This window comes from Pestalotiopsis fici, assembly GCF_000516985.1.
Source record: "Pestalotiopsis fici W106-1 unplaced genomic scaffold PFICI_Scf_2, whole genome shotgun sequence".
Lineage (NCBI taxonomy): Eukaryota > Fungi > Ascomycota > Sordariomycetes > Amphisphaeriales > Sporocadaceae > Pestalotiopsis > Pestalotiopsis fici.
The window spans coordinates 2,124,678-2,142,832 of NW_006917092.1; the positions used below are offsets into that span (position 1 = coordinate 2,124,678).

The following is an 18,155-nucleotide window of genomic DNA, read 5'->3' on the forward strand; positions in this document are numbered from 1 at the left end:
CCGGTGTCACGCGTTCCGTGTACAGTATAAAATCAGACAAACGTAGCATATCAGCGCTAAGTTTCAAAGGCCTTATAACTGGAATTTTTCTCCCCTATCTGGGAATTCCTGAGCAAAGACTAGATAACAGCGCTTGAATATCCCCGTCAATATACGTCGCGAGTCCCTGCGCCTCGAGCTCCAGCGGTACCGTCGCGTCAACGCCCAGCCCAACCCTAACCAGCAGGGTCTTGCCCCCGTCCTTGTCAACCATGTCCTCATTAGGCCATTGCAAGACGCCAGGTGTTGACTGTCCGACTCCCAGCTCCAGAATGACGAGTCGTTTGCCCCGACCGCGCGTGTCTGCCTTGAATTGCCGCCAACGTCGCTCGCCAGCAGCAAACGGCCTTTCGTTGAACCAATTTCCGGCCCGGACGCAGATATTCATCTTGCCTCTACAAAACTGACACTGCGGTATCTTGTCAGGAGCCGTCAATTGCTGCGTGACTGGGTCCAAGAACGGGATGGCCGCCTCCAAAAACGGGGCAGACGGTGCCGTGGCATCAGGCCGGCAATTCTTCAAACACTGAAGTACAGCATAGCTGCCCTGCGGCGTCGACAGAGCATCCTCGCTCCACCCATTGGCGAGGAATAGGCCGTCGGCGTTGGAAGTTCTGACGTGCACCTCGGCGCTCCGGTTCCGAAGCCAGGATATAAGCCCCGTGTACATTGACGACCGAGGCCACGACTTGACCATGTTCAGGTGGGTAAAGTAATACCCCCAGCGGTGTTGCTCCGAGGGCCACTCGGAGAACCCAAAGACGCTGTATAATGTCGTCAAACCATATTTTTTAAACGCTGGGAAATACTTTGAGAAGAGTGCTGGTGATGTATAGTCTAATCCGTCTGCCGCTGAGAGACCTGCTCCGGCACTTATGAGGATAGCGTCGGCCGACAGCAGCCAGTCACGAGCACGTCCCAGAGACGAGAAGGACTGGTCAACCGGTGCATATGTTATCAGGGGCGCAGAATGGGCACTTCCCAGCAATTCCTGGTAAATAATAGTATCCGCTTCGGTAAAGGTGTTGAACACCACATCTGTAATAGTGGTATCATGTTCTTGTAACCAGCGCGAGGTGACTTGCACGGCAATATTGGTAGCTTCCAGTGGTGGAAATGCAAATAGGCCCGTTGATATGCAACATATCGCAACAGCCTTTCTAGTATTGGTGGCTGGCAAGAGCTCTGCTTCTCGTAGAATGGAAACATAACAGTCCTCGAGCTGGCGTCTCTGCTCGGCCGTAGGCTTGGCTCCGCCTCGAAGCTGGGGGCCGACAGTGTGTATAATGTACGGCACAGGCAGGTGATGCCCCTTCGTGGTAAGAGCATGTCCGACCGGTAGTTCGATAGTTCCCTGGGATGTAGCATCGTAACATTCTTTCCGCAGCCCGGGTCCGGCCCAAAAATGTATAACATTGTCGATGCAGCGATGGCTGGGCTGGAAACAGCCGAGCATTTGGGAATTGGCAGCATTGGTAATGGCCGTCACGCCAGAGAGAGTCGTAATGTCGCCTCGCCAGCAAAATAAATGGATTTTCTTCTGATTGCTCCCAGTTATGGTTCGGCTGGGTTTGAGCGTTTCAATGGATGTTAAAAAGCGATGCGCATGCAGATATTCGTAAATGGTTCGGACGTTATTGGATATGGCAGAAGGTAGCTCAGGCTCAGCCGCACGCTCACAAAGAAGTTGTTTTAGCATTTGTAATTGAGCGGAAACTGGCCAATTCTCAATAAAGGGTCGTGGATGGCCATGCGTATGGTGGCAAGGCGTTGCTTTCCCTTCGCCAAGTAGATACTGCACTGTATCCAGTAATGCGGACTCGACCTCCATAATTAGCGAACGGGAGGGATTAGTTCGTTGGACTTGATTACCGCACGGTTAACTTGATTGATCTGACGGATTGACTCTCGATTCCCTCGAGGCTGAGGAGATCAGAAATTAAACTCGACCATGTAGGAGCAGATTTTATGATAACATCAAATCATGTGGGATGTATGTGGGATAAATGGGATGTAACCTGTGGCAAGTGGGATGGCTATCGCTGATTACGAGATACTGACCACTATTGCGCTGCCAAGCACTTTGGTGATCGCCTCAGTGTCCCACAACAGGATGGGGCAAAGTGGCATCGTGTTGTCTCTAGTGCAATTAGGGTGTAGCCGGGTGATCCGTACCCAACACCAAGCGACTGGTTTCACGACGTTACTTATAGCTTTCCATCCTAGTATTTGGCTTGACGTTCTTTGCTTTCAGTGTCGGACAAATAAACGTATTGAAAACAAGTACTTTATACCACACAAGAGAAACTTATTAGGCCGACGTTTCGCCACGCTGTTCATAATGGCGGAAAAATTCAAGGATTTTCGGATTCTCTCAACTACATACAAGACGGTTGGAGAGCATCCACTACAAGTCAACGTTCTGATACCTCGAGCATTGACAGAGGGTGACTGTCCAGTCATTCTTCGCTTCCATGGAGGCGGTTTTGTGAGTTAGCACTCGGGATAATCCCGCCTTTATGCTTGGCCTAATTGTCCTCCCGTCCAGGTTACTGGAGACTCTCTACACCCCGATTGGTTTCCCACTTTCCAGGTCGAATTAGCTTTGAAGCATAATGCTATAGTCGTCACTCCCAACTACCGGCTTCTGCCCGAGTCGAATGGCGCCGACATCATGCAAGACATGGACGACTTCTGGACATGGGTCACGCGCGAGCTCGTGACTTTTGTCCAGGGCCAGTGTCCCAAGGTGAGGCCGAATTTGGACCAACTTATGACTGCGGGTGAAAGCGCAGGTGAGTCTCCTTTTGCTATCTGCACATGAAAGTTTGTCCGGCTCTCTGAACAGTATACCTCTATCAAGGTGGTTACCTCAGCATTCAGGTCGCCATGGACCACCCCAAAGAAATCAAGGCCTGCACCGCCGAGTTTCCGTCTCTTCAATTGGAGTCGAGCAACTTTACCGAGCCCAGCGCGGATATCAAATTTCCGCTGGCCATTGTTGAAAGTCACGTGGCATCCATGACAGGAGGCCAAGTCGTCTCATCTGATCCGTCCATTTCGAGATTCCCTCTAATCATGTCCATGACCGACAATGGTGTGTTCCTTGACTACTTTGGTCGCGACGAGCGACTCCTTCCCTTTCAACGCGTGGAGAAGGGGGGCGAGATACCGCCGCTCTTCATTATTCATGGAGACGATGATGAAATCGTTCCAGTCGAGGGCAGCAAGGCATTTGTCAGTCTATTGCAAGACAAACGACCTGGGTGTGCGGTTAAGCTCTCGACGGCACCTGGCGGTCACGGATTGTGCGAGACCTGGCACATGGACCATCCTGCACTAGAAGGGGGTTTGAACTTTGCCATCACTTCCTGGCTCAGCTAGACAAGGCTTGGAAGCTCATGATGGTATCAAGCGAACATATGAAGGAGTAGGCTCATCACAAAGAATATTCCCATTAGAATTAATGACTTGCGTTCCTAGATACAAGACTCATGAGACTTGACCTGCATATCCATTGCCTCTCAAACCCCGGCCTCTCTTCTCATTGCCGGCTTTTACGCAAGAATTGGAGTACGAGGGTCGGCAGCACAGAAAAGACCACCATCATTGCGGTAGCCACACCAGCCGTCCCCGGCATACCGACGGCCTCAATGAGTTGTGGGAACCTGTCGGCGTCAGTAAACCTTTCAAGCATGTCAATATTTAGGGAAGAACCTACCAGAAGGGACCAATGAAGCCCCAGATCTGTCTAACAAACGTGATAAAGACTCCTACTCCAGCGGCATCCTCCTTGTAGCAGTCTACAGCATAAGTAATGTATACAGTAGTGACGAGTTGGTTGCCCACTGAGCCGATCGTAGTACCGACAAGCGGCGTGATATTGTAGACATCAGTATGGGCGGTTTGCACAAGGAAGACAATCACACCCGTAATAGCCAGAGCATGGCCAATGTAGCTTAGCCATAGACGGTATTCCGGTGGTGGTGCCGACCCAATCTTCTTTCGGCGCTGGTTCATCCACACGTCGGACATGCGCCCGCCTACTTGTTCGCCAATAATAGAACCCAAGATAAAAGACAGGAATTGCAAGCCAACTTGCTGGGTGTTGAACTCGTACTTTTCTGGGAAAATTTGAGGAATCTCAATGGTAGGCATAATGTTTGACCAGAGGAAGATCATGGCGTATGCAACAGCGGGGATCAAGACCACGGGCTTGGTAAAGTAGATGAAGGGGTGCAAGAAATCCTGGATTGTCAAGGGGTCGGGGTTAATACGCCCAAAACTAAAGTAGCTCTTCTTGAGCCTCGGGTTGCTGGGCTTGACGGCAAAGTCGCGTCGATATAAAGTTTCGGGACCCAAGAATAGGTACAAGATGAATTGCACGGCATTCGTGATGGCGAGGATAAAGTAGATCCAGTGGTAGTCGACCCGTAGCGCAACGAATCCGAACAAGAATGGTGCAATTGGCACACCAATCGTGACCATAATCGTCCATGCTCCCATAAACGTGGCACGCTCAGTCTTGAAGAACATCTCGGAGACGACGGCACTTCCAATAGCAGCAGCAGGGCTGATGAAGAAGGCCGTAATAGCTCTGCAGAGAGCGACTGTGCCGTATGAGCGACTGAAGCCACAGCCTATATTGCCAGCCATGCTGCAGATCAAGGAGATCAAAAAGATGGGTCGTCTTCCGTATATATTGGCAATCGGGCGCCAGAGTACTGGTGCTCCGCCGAGGATGGCAATGACCAGCGAGGTCAGGTAACTCGCTTGTTGGACTTCGATGTCCAAATCTTTGGCGATATCGACAAAGGCACACTGAATCGAGGCGGCGGTAAATGTGCCCATCATGGCGTGGAAGGCCACCAGAACGAGGTTAGTGATTTTCTTGGCAAACCGATTAGCGAGGTGTCAAGGCACGGTATAGTCGATATTGGTTGCTTACCGTGCTTCTTGGCCAGTTGTATGGATCGGCTGGATCCATACTCGGGACTGGCTCCAATGCCAGTGAGCCATGTCTGTCCATCAAGTATGCGCGATGCTCGTCTGTCAAGTCTTCCACCTCACCCTGATAGTCAGGCGACACGTTAGTCAATTGAAAACAAAGGCGATAATGCGTCAAGGTAAGGCTCATACCGACGACGGCACCTGCGTAGCCTGACGCTCCGTATCCTTGACTTGTGGCTTGTTCTCATCCATTTTGGGCGTTTGGTTCAGCACCGTCGCAGACTTATCGTGTCGAGTTGTCTAGTGTTGTATGGTCGATTCCGGGGGAAGACAGGGCAACTCTCACAACAACAACCACTACTTGGCCTATCAACTGGATCAAAGGTTGGTAGCCAAGAAGCCCCAAGGACTAAATAGCCAGCCAAGAGCCAGGAGTATAGCTCGGCAACGGCTATAAAAGAAAAGCCGCCCACAGTGGGAGTCACTTTCAAGGTATCCCCGGAGGACTCGTATTAGTACTGTGTAGTGTCGACCACAAAGGCGAGAGCAAAACCCGTTGTCACCGAATAGTGGTAGTGTATGTACGTGTTCCCCCTGGCTGCATCCATTTGACGAACCCCAACCAAACCTGGCACTTGAGCGACAGAACTTGTGACGGAATTTTACTCTAGGGTGCTTAGGGTGTCGTACCCACAATTTCCGGTGATGGTGGCCCATGGGGCAAGTTATAAGCGCTGTTTCCCCCACAACCTTGATTCGTTATTTCTAGTGTAATATGGGGCATTACATGTCGTCTTGATGCCCCTTGAGCGAAACCCTTGTGAGCGGCAGTCTGCAACAAGATCTGCAATTGCAACAATATCTCGGGTATTAACATTAAACAAACCAGGGTCCACGTGTGTATGTACATGCATAACTATTCCCGAGGTCTTGCCAAGCACATTACCTTAATCATCCAGTTTACACATGTCATGATGACTTGAAAAGAATGCTTGTGCAAGAGGATGACACTTGTGTGGCGATTAACCACCAAAATGTCCACGTCGGATCGTGATTCCTCCGATTCAGACCAATAGACTCGCTTGCATTCGATCAAGGGTCCATAGCGCTGTAGCAAGGGCAACTTGTACCCAGTAGATATTTGCAAGAATCACTCATTGGATGTGGGAATTAGGGAAGAGATGCTCCAAAAACGCTCTGACTGCTGTAAGATTTATAACATTTTGGACGTCTTGTGCTTCAAACCCTGGTTCGTTCTCCAATGTTTCCCCCGCCTTGGCAACCCCAGTGCCTTACACGGAGCTAATTTAGCTCGCAAGCCGAAGTCTAGAGGTCCACGCGTCCAGGTCTCGCTCAACTGCCTCCCATGACGAAGCAATTTCCAAGCCGGCCTCGAGTATATACATAGCTAGAAGCAGGGACTGCGTATCTTGAGATGCTTTCCATCTGAATCATGCATTTGTAACCGTATTTTCCATTGACAAATCGTTGTCACGTCAGTGTCCACCATGTCCCCTTCTGCTATCATGGAAACTTTTACAACCCAATCGCTACAGCGCTATACCCCTGCCTAGCCGAAGTGTACAACTCCTCTTTGCTAGCAGAGAACGCAAAAATGTCCGAACCGCCGTTGATGGTTACAGCTAACGGAGCATTTGGTGGAGGCCAAGCAGACATTTCGTGCAACCCGATCTCGTCTCTCTGTGCCATCATTGCCAATCTCACAACATGTGAAACACCATCATTGTCGCTATGGGCGCGCCTTATCGCAGATCAATGGAACCCGGGTTTCTTGGCCCGGAGGTGACGGCGGTTTCTCGGCGGCATCGTCACTAGGTCGCGGTACTGACAACCGCTGCTGCTAAAACACTGATTCGCAACCCACATCTACTGCACTTCTGCAGGGCATATATTCTAAACAGCAGCCAGACCGTCGTGGCGAGCCTGGCAACAACCCGGACTCCGGCTATCTTGTTATGCAAGATCTCGGAAATTCCGCCATATACTACAAGGCTCAGTCGACAGTCAAATTGGAAGCACTGCCGGCTACTTAATTTTCAAAGATCCGCCTTCCATATGAACTCAACATGATTACAGGTCTCCATAACCCAGATGAGCTTGATAACGGGAAGACTCCGTGGCCAAATTCCACGGTGTCTCTGCAATTTCTGATTATGGGGCAAAGAGGATAAGGACTCGCAGATGGTTGGATGACGACCTGCTTTTTCGATGTCTTTGATTATGTCAAGAGCAGTTTTCCGACTTCCCAACCATTCACAAGTTTCTCAACAATTCCTGGACCTTCGAGGGCGAGAACACATCTTATCCTGCACGATGCACCTTTTGGGAAAGTGACCCACTACTATACTCGATCGAAACTCAATGGGCCATGAGTCGAATACCAAGTTTCCGATAGTTGTTGCAGAATCGGCAAGGATGTATACAGAAGGAATAATAGGAAATGATTCCTATGTAGTCCGAATCGCGACCACGGCTCAGGCTGGTTTGACGCGATCCCGTCAATCTTGACTTGATGGCCGTTAGACCGTTCTGTGACTTTGAACACGGAACATCGAACGCCTAGTCAGCAAGCAATGATTGTTCTTGGCCAAGAGGAAATTCTTCCGGAATTTTATGAAGGTGTGTAGATAGCAGTATATTGTTGAGTCGTGTCACTCCTCGAGAAGCGCCAGCTACGAAAGGTTCTGGCTTTATCACCACTGAACCAGGTCAAAATCGCGTCGGCTTGGCCAGCCAGTACCTGAGTAGTCGCTGTCATCATTATGAGCGCGAAACTTCTTTGATATACACTCCTATGCCTTGCTCATGTTCAACTCATTAGCTTTGGAACAGCAGAAGGACGTGGCCTCACGACGTGACATGTAATGACGACGTGATGAACTCTCGGTAAACAGTATGACTTCGGCCTGGTGGAACTGATCCCCCCGTATTGGAGTATCTCGAGAGCTGGTCATATCTGCTGCATCGTACATGCATTTCTGCGAGACTGTTGTTAGTTTCAAGTGAAGTTGTTTGCCAAATTCAATCAAGGTATACGCTTGAAGGGCTCTCATCTCAGGTGATGCTATCCTATACCCCTACATTATGGCAAATACGAGTGGCACAAATATATGCAATAGATAGAATACCTAGAATTGTGTTATCAAGGAATATTGTCATCTGAAAAAGTCAGTTGAATGAAATCTTCCTGGACTTTGAGGTTCATTTACCACTCATGGCAAAGCGATACGAAAACTGGAATCTAAATTCTAAATAGTTTCACTAGCTTCAATGTGCAGTTTCTTTGAAGAGATGTCATCAACTGATTGAGATCAGCCAAGCACAACATTTGTCAGCCTTCGAACTTAGGCCAACAGAGGGTGTCGACGAGTACTTGTTTTATTTCAGGGCAGCAGTTTGAGTCAAATATTTATGGAAGCTGCAGCGGGTGAACTTGCTCACGAATATGGGATGTCTGTCTCCAGTGACATTCCAAAAGCTCATCTACTCTAATCGTTTCGTGGTGTAGAAACAACTGGTCTAGAAGCTATGATTGAAAACACGACAATTAGAATCAGTTTTTGCTGCTTCGACATGACTCCTGGCGCTTGGTATTTGGGATAGTCCAATCCTGAGCTCAAATAATCAACCATTTATAGAAAGAAGAAGAAGAAGATTCCCAATCAAGCTACTTGGGTAGATGATCGATCGGCACTGGTGAATTTTGCGGTCAGTACTGTTTGTCTACAATGAGACCATTGCCTCTGGACAATATGGCCAAGTCTAGCAAGGTCATCTCATTGACATTTCGATCCCGGTTTTGAAAAAGTTTTTCGTGATGCTTGGTCCTCATTTCTAGGTGCAACATCCATGTGTTTCCGTCAGCACGAGCAAGAGACATCGCCTGTGTCACAGTAACACGCATAGATGATCATGAGTACAGTCGGAAAACAAAGTAGGACCAAAGAAAAGACGCAAAGCTCACGACCCACGTGGATATTTACGGATCCTTTTTCTTATGTGAATTCCGTTTCGTGAGTCAGCTACTTTGCAGTAGGAGCTGTAATGATTTCGAGGCAATATTGGGATATCAAGCCGAGTCAATCTTTCAAATGAATGGATCTGAGACTGTGAAATAGGTTAGGTTTCACTTCCTTCGTCGGACAGTGAACGGACTAGAGAGGATGGCATTCTGGACAGTGCTCCTTTGATGGACAAATGAATGCATCCTTCAAACTCGATGGAGCTTAGTTCGGGAGAAGCCCGTTCAACCAAGAGACCATGTTAATTGATGTTATTTGTACCTTCTCTAACATTGCCGGAGTATCGCCCAACCAAACTCTTGAATCGAGGGAAGTGGTTCAGGACCTCCTTGACAGCGCGGTAGTCGGAGCCGCCGTACCGGCAATGGATCGCATGCCGTATTTCAGCAGCAGCATGCTTGGCTCTTGACGAGGAAGTACAAGTCAATAAACATACGAATAGTTGCTACAGCCTTGCAATAGCTGAGATAACTCGTGGAGTTGACAAGTCTCTTGAGAGTTTGACAAGAATGTATACGTAGTATAATAAATGGAAGACTTCGTAGATGAAGTTATGTTTTGCGATCTATCTTATTCATTACATTTCCAAATATCTGTTAACAGAGTCTGCCCTCCAGGTCTATACCATCTATCAAAGGTCATGGTACCGTGGCAGCTGGCATGCCAAGGGACTTCCTCAACATTGCAAGAACCCGCCATTCAGGCCTTGTGAAGTTTTTGGCAGATAGTTGCCTGATATAGGAGCATGTTTCCTTTACGTCCCTAGCCGCCGCGATGGTCAATGACTTCGGCAGCCTCGCGTTTTCGGTTGCCAGCCGTGACAGCATAGTCATTTTGCACCTAGAAAAGTGCCATACAATGTGGCAATTGTTCTGGCAAGCCAAGTGCGGAATGTGTAGGAGTGGGTAGAAGGGCACAGCTGGTATGGCCGTGGAGCATTCAGTCGTCTCGTCTTTACCTTGGTGTCACCACTGCAAAACCAAGGTGAGCCTCGATTTCCCTATCCTCTACACCTCCCTTCCCCCTTATTGTTTTCCCCTTATTGTCCCTGGCATCTCGATACGCCTTGATCATCCTGCGGCTCCAATCTCTTTGGAATGTCCCTTGCCAAAGTCTGTGTGCCTTGCATGTGTGGATATAAGCAGTTAAAGGGGGGGGAAAAACAGATCGAGAGACCGCAGCAGGCACCATCGACGATGACTCCATCGTTACCGGTCAGATTGCCCCTGACTCCGTATCGCCTTCTATCTGCGCAGGTGGACCTATTCCATCGTGATCCTTGCGCGTGGGCATAATTCTTACAACGACGCCGGCTCTGCTCCTGCTTTCATACTCGAGCAGTCACGCCGTCCTTCGTTTGTCCATCTTCTGCACGCAGGTTCGTAACATTTTCCATGTTCAAATTCCAATCGACAACCACAGGCATTTGCAGAGAGACCAGGACTGCGAATTCAATCTTACCGCCCTAAAACGTCTCCAGCTCTTTCAGGCTGATGGACGCGGGGCCCCGCAAGTTGATGGTTGGGAAACTAGTTCTTGGAATTAGTTCAAGAAACGGAGAGGAGCCGTGATCCATAGTGATGGGGCTGGAATGGGCTCAACAAGAGGCCACTGACTAGAGCAGTGCCTAGCTCACCCAGAAGTTGGTGTTTTTTTTCCTCCTTCGAAAAGGCCAGCCCAGTCGTGACAGTCCACATATCAAATGGTCGAGACGCCCTCGAATTCTACCTGATGATGTCACGACTTGATAATGATACAAACGCTTCACTTTGCAGTTGTGATTGCTCCACTTGGGCAGCCATTCTTCTTCTTGCGCGTATAGTCCGAACAGTCAGCCTTCTAGAAGAGAGCCTCGCGACCGTCTGGCATTGTTTTGAAAATGCTAGCAGTTCGCGTCGGGCACACCTTGTGATTCTAGCCCTGTATCTTGATGGTATTCATAGCGTGCACGCATGGTTGGTACCTAGTCGTCGCGGCGGGACTGGAACTCGGCAAATCAACAGACACCACAATGCCAAATGGCTAATAAGCGGTCACCATTTGTTCTTGCATTATCTAGCAGAGCCAGGGCCTTGATTAGCTTCGGCCTTTCTCTGGTACCTTGGGGCGCCGCTGCAAAGCATTTACGCAGTAACAAACTATGTATGTGGGTTATCGTACCAAGAAGAGAAGAAAGAGGGCTGCAAGTTTCTCAGTAGATTCGACCACGTCGGAACTGCAAAGAGAGAAGAAACAAAGCCCTTCCTCTCTCCACCCAAATGCAGGTAGTGCTCGGCGAGATCGGGGAAAGCTACGGCGAGATTCCCACCAACTAACGCATTGGACCTAGATTCCTAAACTCAGAGGGCATTTGGCGGACTCGAGGTCGGCGGTGTAGATTCCTTCGTCCAAGTGAGAAACAAGTGGGATGCTCGGGAGGCCCCGTCGGACGGGCGTATTCTGGAAAAATCTAGCGTAGTGCTTTGAGAATTTCTGACTCATGTAGTTGGAACTTGGGCCTCCTTTCAAACGCTAGAACAAAAAAAGAAAATTACGCAACGAGCTCTCCAGGGCTTCTGTGTGTTCGCAACATTTCTCAAATGTGTGTGTGTGGAAAGGTTGTGGTGGTATTCCGCAGAGATATGCAGGCACATGTGAAAGAAACAATTGGGGTTCCTGCCCAGGAACAAAGCCAACCGGAGCGCTCTTGGGGGAACCCAGCGACAAGGATTGGACGCAGGGTTTCTGGAGGCGCTACGATATACATGTCAATGTATATGTGCATCTCACCACACAGCGATGGCCAGGTGGCGCCTTTCACGATAGCGTTTTGCGTGCGTACCTATCAGTTCATCAAGAACGACGCCAACTGCAGAAGGTTTTGCCAGTCGAGAGTCTCTGCTAGTATGTGGTGCAGGTTTGCCTGGTTTATTAGAAATCAGACTATTCCCCCTCTGTTGACCTAGGCTCTGCTACACGCCAGTCCTATGTACTTCTCGGGCACAACGGAAACTTGAGTCAGGCGGTTGGCACTTCCATAAACGGGCGAAGAGCGCCGGTTTGGACAAGTCTCAAGTCCACCGCAGATTTTTATACGTTGTTCTCTAGGGTGAGCGAGGTAACGCCGAGACTGAATATGAACTCGGCCCTTGTTGTGAGTCTAGAGTCTTTTGAAGAAAAACGTGTCCTGCGAGTATTTGCGGTTCGTTATCTCAGCCCTGTGGTACGCTTTTGAGCTGGTGTCCTCAGGCTGAAAGGCGGACACTTCTCGGTGCCTTTCCGCGCAGAAGCATGTGAAGAGGATGCCTTTTTTTCTCTTTTCTTTTTTGGGTTGCGCAGGCAAGCAACAAGGCATCTGAATATCTACTTGGTGCATTTTGTTCGTACGGTACCTGTATGTACAAGTTTTGCGGAATGGTGATGATTCCCCAGATCAACATGGAAAATTGGAGTTGATCTCTCCGTTACACGGAGGGTGCGGGTTGAAGGAACCTATTAGATCTGCAACTTGTCACTTCCCTTACTATGCTGCACCAAGAGAGCATCTGGCCCAACGAATGCTTGGTAGTTTTGGGCACATAGTAGCGCTTCACGATAGTTCACATGATAGCTCCCAGGGAGGGGCACCTCCGTGGTTGTGGTTAGGCAACTGGATACTATGGTCATGAGAGCAACTGGCTACCATGTCGCTTGACGGGTCTGCGGAAGCGCTGTGTCTTGCCTTTTCCGCCAATTCGTTCAATGGACGGACGTTCATTTTGCCGGGTATGGCTCAGGAAACTTGCACGCAGGATTCAATACCCAACGTGGATGAGTTCGTCTGCGCTCTCGGAGAACACAGTCGCTCAATTGGTGCAAACCCCTTTGAGATGGGGTTCACAGTAAGCAGAGCCATTCATTTACCAGATGATCCAGGGTCCATGTTTGGGTCTTTCCTGATCTGACGGGAGCAGTCATATCTCTTCGCGTAACTTGGGGAGTGTCAGAAAGGGAAATGCGAAAACGGCAATGGGCGGGTGAATGTGCTACTATTTCGGCTCTCAGGGCCGGAAAAACCACAGGCTTTGCTGAACGGAATCTGGAACCTAAAAGAAAGGGGCCGCTGGGGGAGAAACAGTCGCAGAGTCTATTGGGACGCCTTTGATTGGGCTGACTTTAGGAGAAATTCCCTGTCATTGTCGCGTGTGTCCGCAAATCCGCCCTCAGCTCTCCCGCGGCCCGTCCCCGTGTCCCCCAGCATTTTGGAGGTCCTACACACCCTAGAGGTCCAATAAGTATGCTGGTTGATTATCTTGTAGCTGAGAGGCGTGCCACGTTGACAGCGCTCGCTGGCCTGTTAAGACACTGCCGGTGAGCGCTACGCTGTCAGTCATTTTAATAATGGCGCCTGTACCTACTTCCTACAGTCGGGGGATATTGGGAGCAGCAAACCCTTTTTAGAAATTGTTCAGACCGCCACAGTTGCCTCCCACGGCAATCACATTGCCTGCAAGTGGTCGAGTGCCAGTGTGCTTGTTTTTGTTGGTGGTCAGAAGAGACGCAGACAAGACTAGGTGAAGGAGCACCGCCCAATCTTCATTGCAGTTAGCAGCTGACAATTCAGCACATCAAAAATGCGAGCGACCATGTTTAAAAATGGAAATGCCAGAAGTTTGGGCAGCGTCTAAGAATGGGAGCCGGCCCTCCATCAATGACCGATCAGGCAGTCAGCTGAAGGAGTAGTGCTTTGTCTTGTCCGTTGGCGTCCTACTTTGCTACTCTCCAACTTCCCCCAAACCTTTTGTTGTAGAACAGGGGTGTGGGGTGCAAGAAAACGCTGGTCAAAGACTGGTCTGGTAACTTCCGTGGACAATTCACCCGAGTCTCTCTCTTTTTTTTTCTCTCTCTCCCCTCTCTCTAGTACGGTACAGTACCTCGGGCATGGAATTGCAGGCACGGGGCGCATTGGTTACTTGTCAGGTACCCAATGTCAAAGGCCCTCGTTGCGCGGCTCATCGAGTGTCGCTCAGGTACGGAGTACTGGGACCTGAATCAAGTGGTACGTACAGATTACTGGTGAATGCAAGTGCCCAAATTTGCTCATGGACCCTTTTCTTGGTCTTCTTCCATGTCAAATCCACTCCTTGCACCGAGTACCCCAAGTCCCAGGTTTTCCATTCTGTCGATGGCACCGCGTGCACTGCACCATTGATGTACCGACTCCAAAAAAGAAGCCCAAGTGATCTATTGCATCCCCTCCCCAGTTTTTTTTCCCCTTGTCCTGTTTTCCCAAATCCCACGATCATATTCACCATCTGCCCATCCGACTTTTTCCTTCACCGTCAATGTTTTTCTTCTGGGTCATATAGCTTTGAAATACTTTTGAGAACTGTGCGCCCAATGGTCCGAACGTCTGTCCTCTCTCCTGTCGTATAACTTGGAGTCAGGCACATGCAAAACCACATGCACTGAGATTCAACAAGTGGATCCCGGCCTAATAACAAGTACTCGCAACTGAAATACAGCGCATACATCACACACACTACATTACCTACCCATCTACTACGTACATATTCTTACATCACCTACCTACATCTCGACGATTTGAGCAGAAGATTGCACTACCAACCTCGGCAGCAGCAGAAGCATTATTATTATACCCGCGTCGCGACTGATTTGAGTTGAGACCTTGTGTGCCCGATGCTCAAGCCGCGAATGGGCTGGGATTGACTTCAAGAGCCACTCCGCCGCCGCTGGGGGTGCTCCGACCGTTACGACTTGAACTACTACGATATATTGTCACGAGGCCTCCTTCTCCTCAAACTACAAGCCGGGCCGTGAAAGCATTCGTTTGAATTGTTAGGCACATTTGACAATACCTACTCAGACAGCTCTGTGATTCGACGCAGACTGAGTCATTCTACAACACCAAGGATTCTTCTCAGCGCCACTTACAACCCTTTGCGTGAGTAGTTCACCAACCTGCGCCCGCAATCATCGTCTATTCTGGGCAGTCCCGTTGGGTCTTGGCCAGAGCGTTGGACAGGTAGGCATCAGAAGCATCAAAGTCTGACAGTCTCCAAGGCCACGTATATTCGCGAGACGCCCCGAAAGTTTGCAAGCAAGCGGTGCCTTGATTGTAGTGCACCGGCAAAACTATAATAGCAGCTGCTCCATTTTTTCCCTTCTGGTGCAACACCTCGCGTGTAGACGCCTCGAAGCTTCCCTTGGACCCAAGGGATACGTAGTTCAACGTTGCCGTTGCCTCAATGACTCTCACCATGTCAAGGATGCCTCTCGACTCATTCCTGCCCTCGGGCGCGTTACTCGACCCGAACGAGCACCCCGTCACCTTCCCCGGCCTCGTGCCTAGCCACCAAGGATCTGTTATATCTCCCTTGGCCCTTCCGAGAAATGCGAACCAGCAAGTTTCTTACTTTGACGATCGCCAATCGCTCGCTGGCCGACACCTCTCCACTCATTCTGCGCAAGCCCAACTACAGAGTCAATACCTCTCACCACTCCGAAGTCCCCCGACAGCTGGTGCCTCGAATTTGATTTCCCCAACTCTGTCACCTTTGACCGATTCTGGTGAACATACGGCAAGCACCCAGTTGCGCCGAGTACTTATTCAGAACCGACGACTACTTGAGAATTGGGAAGCCGAGCGTGCTCACTTGGAGGCAAATCGATCACGCGCTGAAGAGATCTACAAGGAAGAACGGGCCATCATGGACGAAGATCGTTTGATCTGGGCTGAGAAAGAGGCTCAGTATCTTGCCCGGATTACAGATCTGGAGCGAGAGAATATCGCCCTCCGAGAGTCCATTACTCGCAATACGAGGGAAAAGTCCCGCGACTCGACAGCCCGCTCTCCTCTTGGGCTCGGCTTGGAGCACTCAGAAAGGCCCGGAGTGAAATTCCGCTCTCTGCAGGACAGCACCTCTCCGATCGCTACTCCCGTCATCGGACTTGGTCACACGATGCCCGAGTCCCGCCCCTTTGTGCCGCTGGACCCCCGGATGCAGGGATCCTCTACGCAGACTAGCACGCCTGGCGACGGTCCCGAAACAAAGGAAAACAACATCCCTTCGATTGACGTGCAGGAGGTCCACCCTGATTTGGAAGGAATCCCGCTCAGGTCTACAGCCGTCAAGAAGTCGACTTTTACCGATGGAAAGCCGCCATCCCCGCCTCTCTCAGGTTCGAACGTTACTGGCTCGAATCCGAACTCAAACGCAGGCTCGCCCGGCAGTGGTAGCAGGTCCAAGGCAACGCCTGCCGAAGTGACCCAGGAAACACTGCAGGCACCCGAAGCATCAAGGCTCACTATGCACGCTGGACACACGCCGAACCATTCACTGTCGACATTTGCCACAGCTCTGTCCACGAATGCGACGAACACAGCCGGTAGCTCCGGCGCCTCTACACCTACTCATGGTCAGAGCCACGGTGGAGTTGGAAATGGAGCTGCGTATACCGATGGACAGCAGGATCATGCCGCAGAGGACCCTAAACCCTTGTTGGAACCCAGCGAGCGTGATCCCGAGCTCAGAGGGCCTCTTTCTCTCAGGAACCAACAGGCATTTGACGAGATCTTTCTAGGCAAAGTGGCTGACAAATTGCTCGACTCAATTCAAACTGACGATGCTACGCCAACGGTGTTGAAACACGGCGCCGATGAGCCCGAGGTCGTGCAACCAGTTCCAGCTGCTCTTGACGAGGACGATGAACCGCTGAAGCCCGAGGCAAGCGAGGATGTTCCTCTCAAGTTCAAATCAAACTCCAACTTTGGTGCTCCGCTCGGCACTCTGCAAGGTTTCTAGAAAGAACCGTCGTCATCGGGCGAAGTTGTTGAATCCTTATCTCCAACAGCCGAGCTAGCAAATGCAGAATTTGCAACAGCGGGAGAATCTGACGCAAACAAAGAGGGTTCGGATGAATTTCGCGACCCATCTGATAAGCCATTAAGAATCAAACGAACCTCGAATTTCGGTTCGGCATTTGGGTCTTCCGGCTAAAAGGCGCAAGCTAAACATGACCACAAGTTTACATTATCCAACATACAACATACACAAAAAATTCCCTTTGTATCTTTTTGGCTTCGCTGGATGGAGCTTTCATCAAACAACGACATTCAATTGTACACGGACCGACGAGAAAGACTCGGAATATGGAGAACAACATTGTTTATTTTGGAGCGCAACTTTGAATACCCCTTATGATACCTTTTTCGCTTTCCAAGCCAGCATTGGCTACTTGCTGGACAGCGTTTCGCGGGTCGATTTTCTTTGTTTTAGACTTTTGGACACCAAGTTTGGCATGGGCGGCGCACGTGTTCTAGACTGGGCAACGAAAAAGAGAAAACTCATCGTTATTGGCAGAGCGATCATGGATGATCAGCTCAATGGAGGTATGGATGGCCGTGATATTGCGCGCGCAGAACATGGATTTTTGACGCGAGAAGAGCGTCTGTTTGGAGCACAGCGGGAAGCGGGCTAGTTAAAGGACAGGTCAAATAATGGCTTGCCCTTTTGTGAGAAGATTTTCATGGGGGACGATAGGAAATCGGTGCGAGGAGGTATCTGTATAGTTTGAGACTACGCCTTATAGCTGAACAAATCAAGTTAACACCCACTACTTTCAGACCTCTTTCAATATCTATGCACTGCGTCCCCACACTGTCTAGTTGGCCTTCTCATGTGTTTTTCCGGGCTCGAATCCGACATTGAGAAGGAAGCAAGTACGCAATACTGCGACGAAAATGGTTATCGCCGCCGCGGCATAGTCCTCCTGCCGCCAAGCGTCCAGAGCGAGGCGACCTTGCTGCCTCTGCGAGTAGTATTGGCTCCACAAGAGGATGAAATCGACGACAAGGACAGCGGCCTGATTAATCTTCCAGACGCCCAGATCCGAGGTATAGCGAAGTAGGACGGCAAGGTGAATGGCCAGCATCAGATAGAGACCACCGGTCTGGTGGAACAGAAAGTCCTGGTAGGGATTGCGCGTGGCAATGTCAACCGGTACCACCGACGTCAGACCCAGATCCGGGTCCCAGAAACACATGAAGCTTGTGCCCAGGCATACGATGGGGTCGACGATGGTGAACCAGAGGCGATAAAAGGGTGGGATGGGTTGTGACCCCAAGGTTTGTGGTGGTGCCAT

The 18,155-nt window shown here is 50.1% G+C and overlaps 5 protein-coding genes across 5 annotated transcripts; 2 read left to right on the forward strand and 3 right to left on the reverse strand.

Moving 5' to 3' along the window:
• Positions 1-94: 94 nt before the first annotated feature.
• Positions 95-1,870, reverse strand: PFICI_02841 (uncharacterized protein; the record flags this gene model as incomplete). Its single annotated transcript, XM_007831422.1, has 1 exon — positions 95-1,870. One exon carries the CDS (start codon positions 1,868-1,870, stop codon positions 95-97), a length of 1,776 nt encoding a protein of 591 aa, XP_007829613.1.
• Positions 1,871-2,380: 510 nt separating this feature from the next.
• PFICI_02842 (uncharacterized protein) lies at positions 2,381-3,423 on the forward strand (the record flags this gene model as incomplete). Its single annotated transcript, XM_007831423.1, has 3 exons — positions 2,381-2,527; positions 2,588-2,834; positions 2,903-3,423. 3 exons carry the CDS (start codon positions 2,381-2,383, stop codon positions 3,421-3,423), a joined length of 915 nt encoding a protein of 304 aa, XP_007829614.1.
• Positions 3,424-3,583: 160 nt separating this feature from the next.
• On the reverse strand, positions 3,584-5,241 carry PFICI_02843 (uncharacterized protein; the record flags this gene model as incomplete). The annotated part of the gene is made up of 4 exons (XM_007831424.1): positions 3,584-3,707; positions 3,761-4,929; positions 4,988-5,110; positions 5,179-5,241. The coding sequence occupies 4 exons, from the start codon at positions 5,239-5,241 to the stop codon at positions 3,584-3,586; spliced, it is 1,479 nt and encodes a 492-aa protein (XP_007829615.1).
• Positions 5,242-15,271: 10,030 nt separating this feature from the next.
• On the forward strand, positions 15,272-16,816 carry PFICI_02844 (uncharacterized protein; the record flags this gene model as incomplete). The annotated part of the gene is made up of 1 exon (XM_007831425.1): positions 15,272-16,816. The coding sequence occupies one exon, from the start codon at positions 15,272-15,274 to the stop codon at positions 16,814-16,816; it is 1,545 nt and encodes a 514-aa protein (XP_007829616.1).
• Positions 16,817-17,675: 859 nt separating this feature from the next.
• PFICI_02845 (uncharacterized protein) lies at positions 17,676-18,155 on the reverse strand (the record flags this gene model as incomplete). The annotated part of the gene is made up of 1 exon (XM_007831426.1): positions 17,676-18,155. The coding sequence occupies one exon, from the start codon at positions 18,153-18,155 to the stop codon at positions 17,676-17,678; it is 480 nt and encodes a 159-aa protein (XP_007829617.1).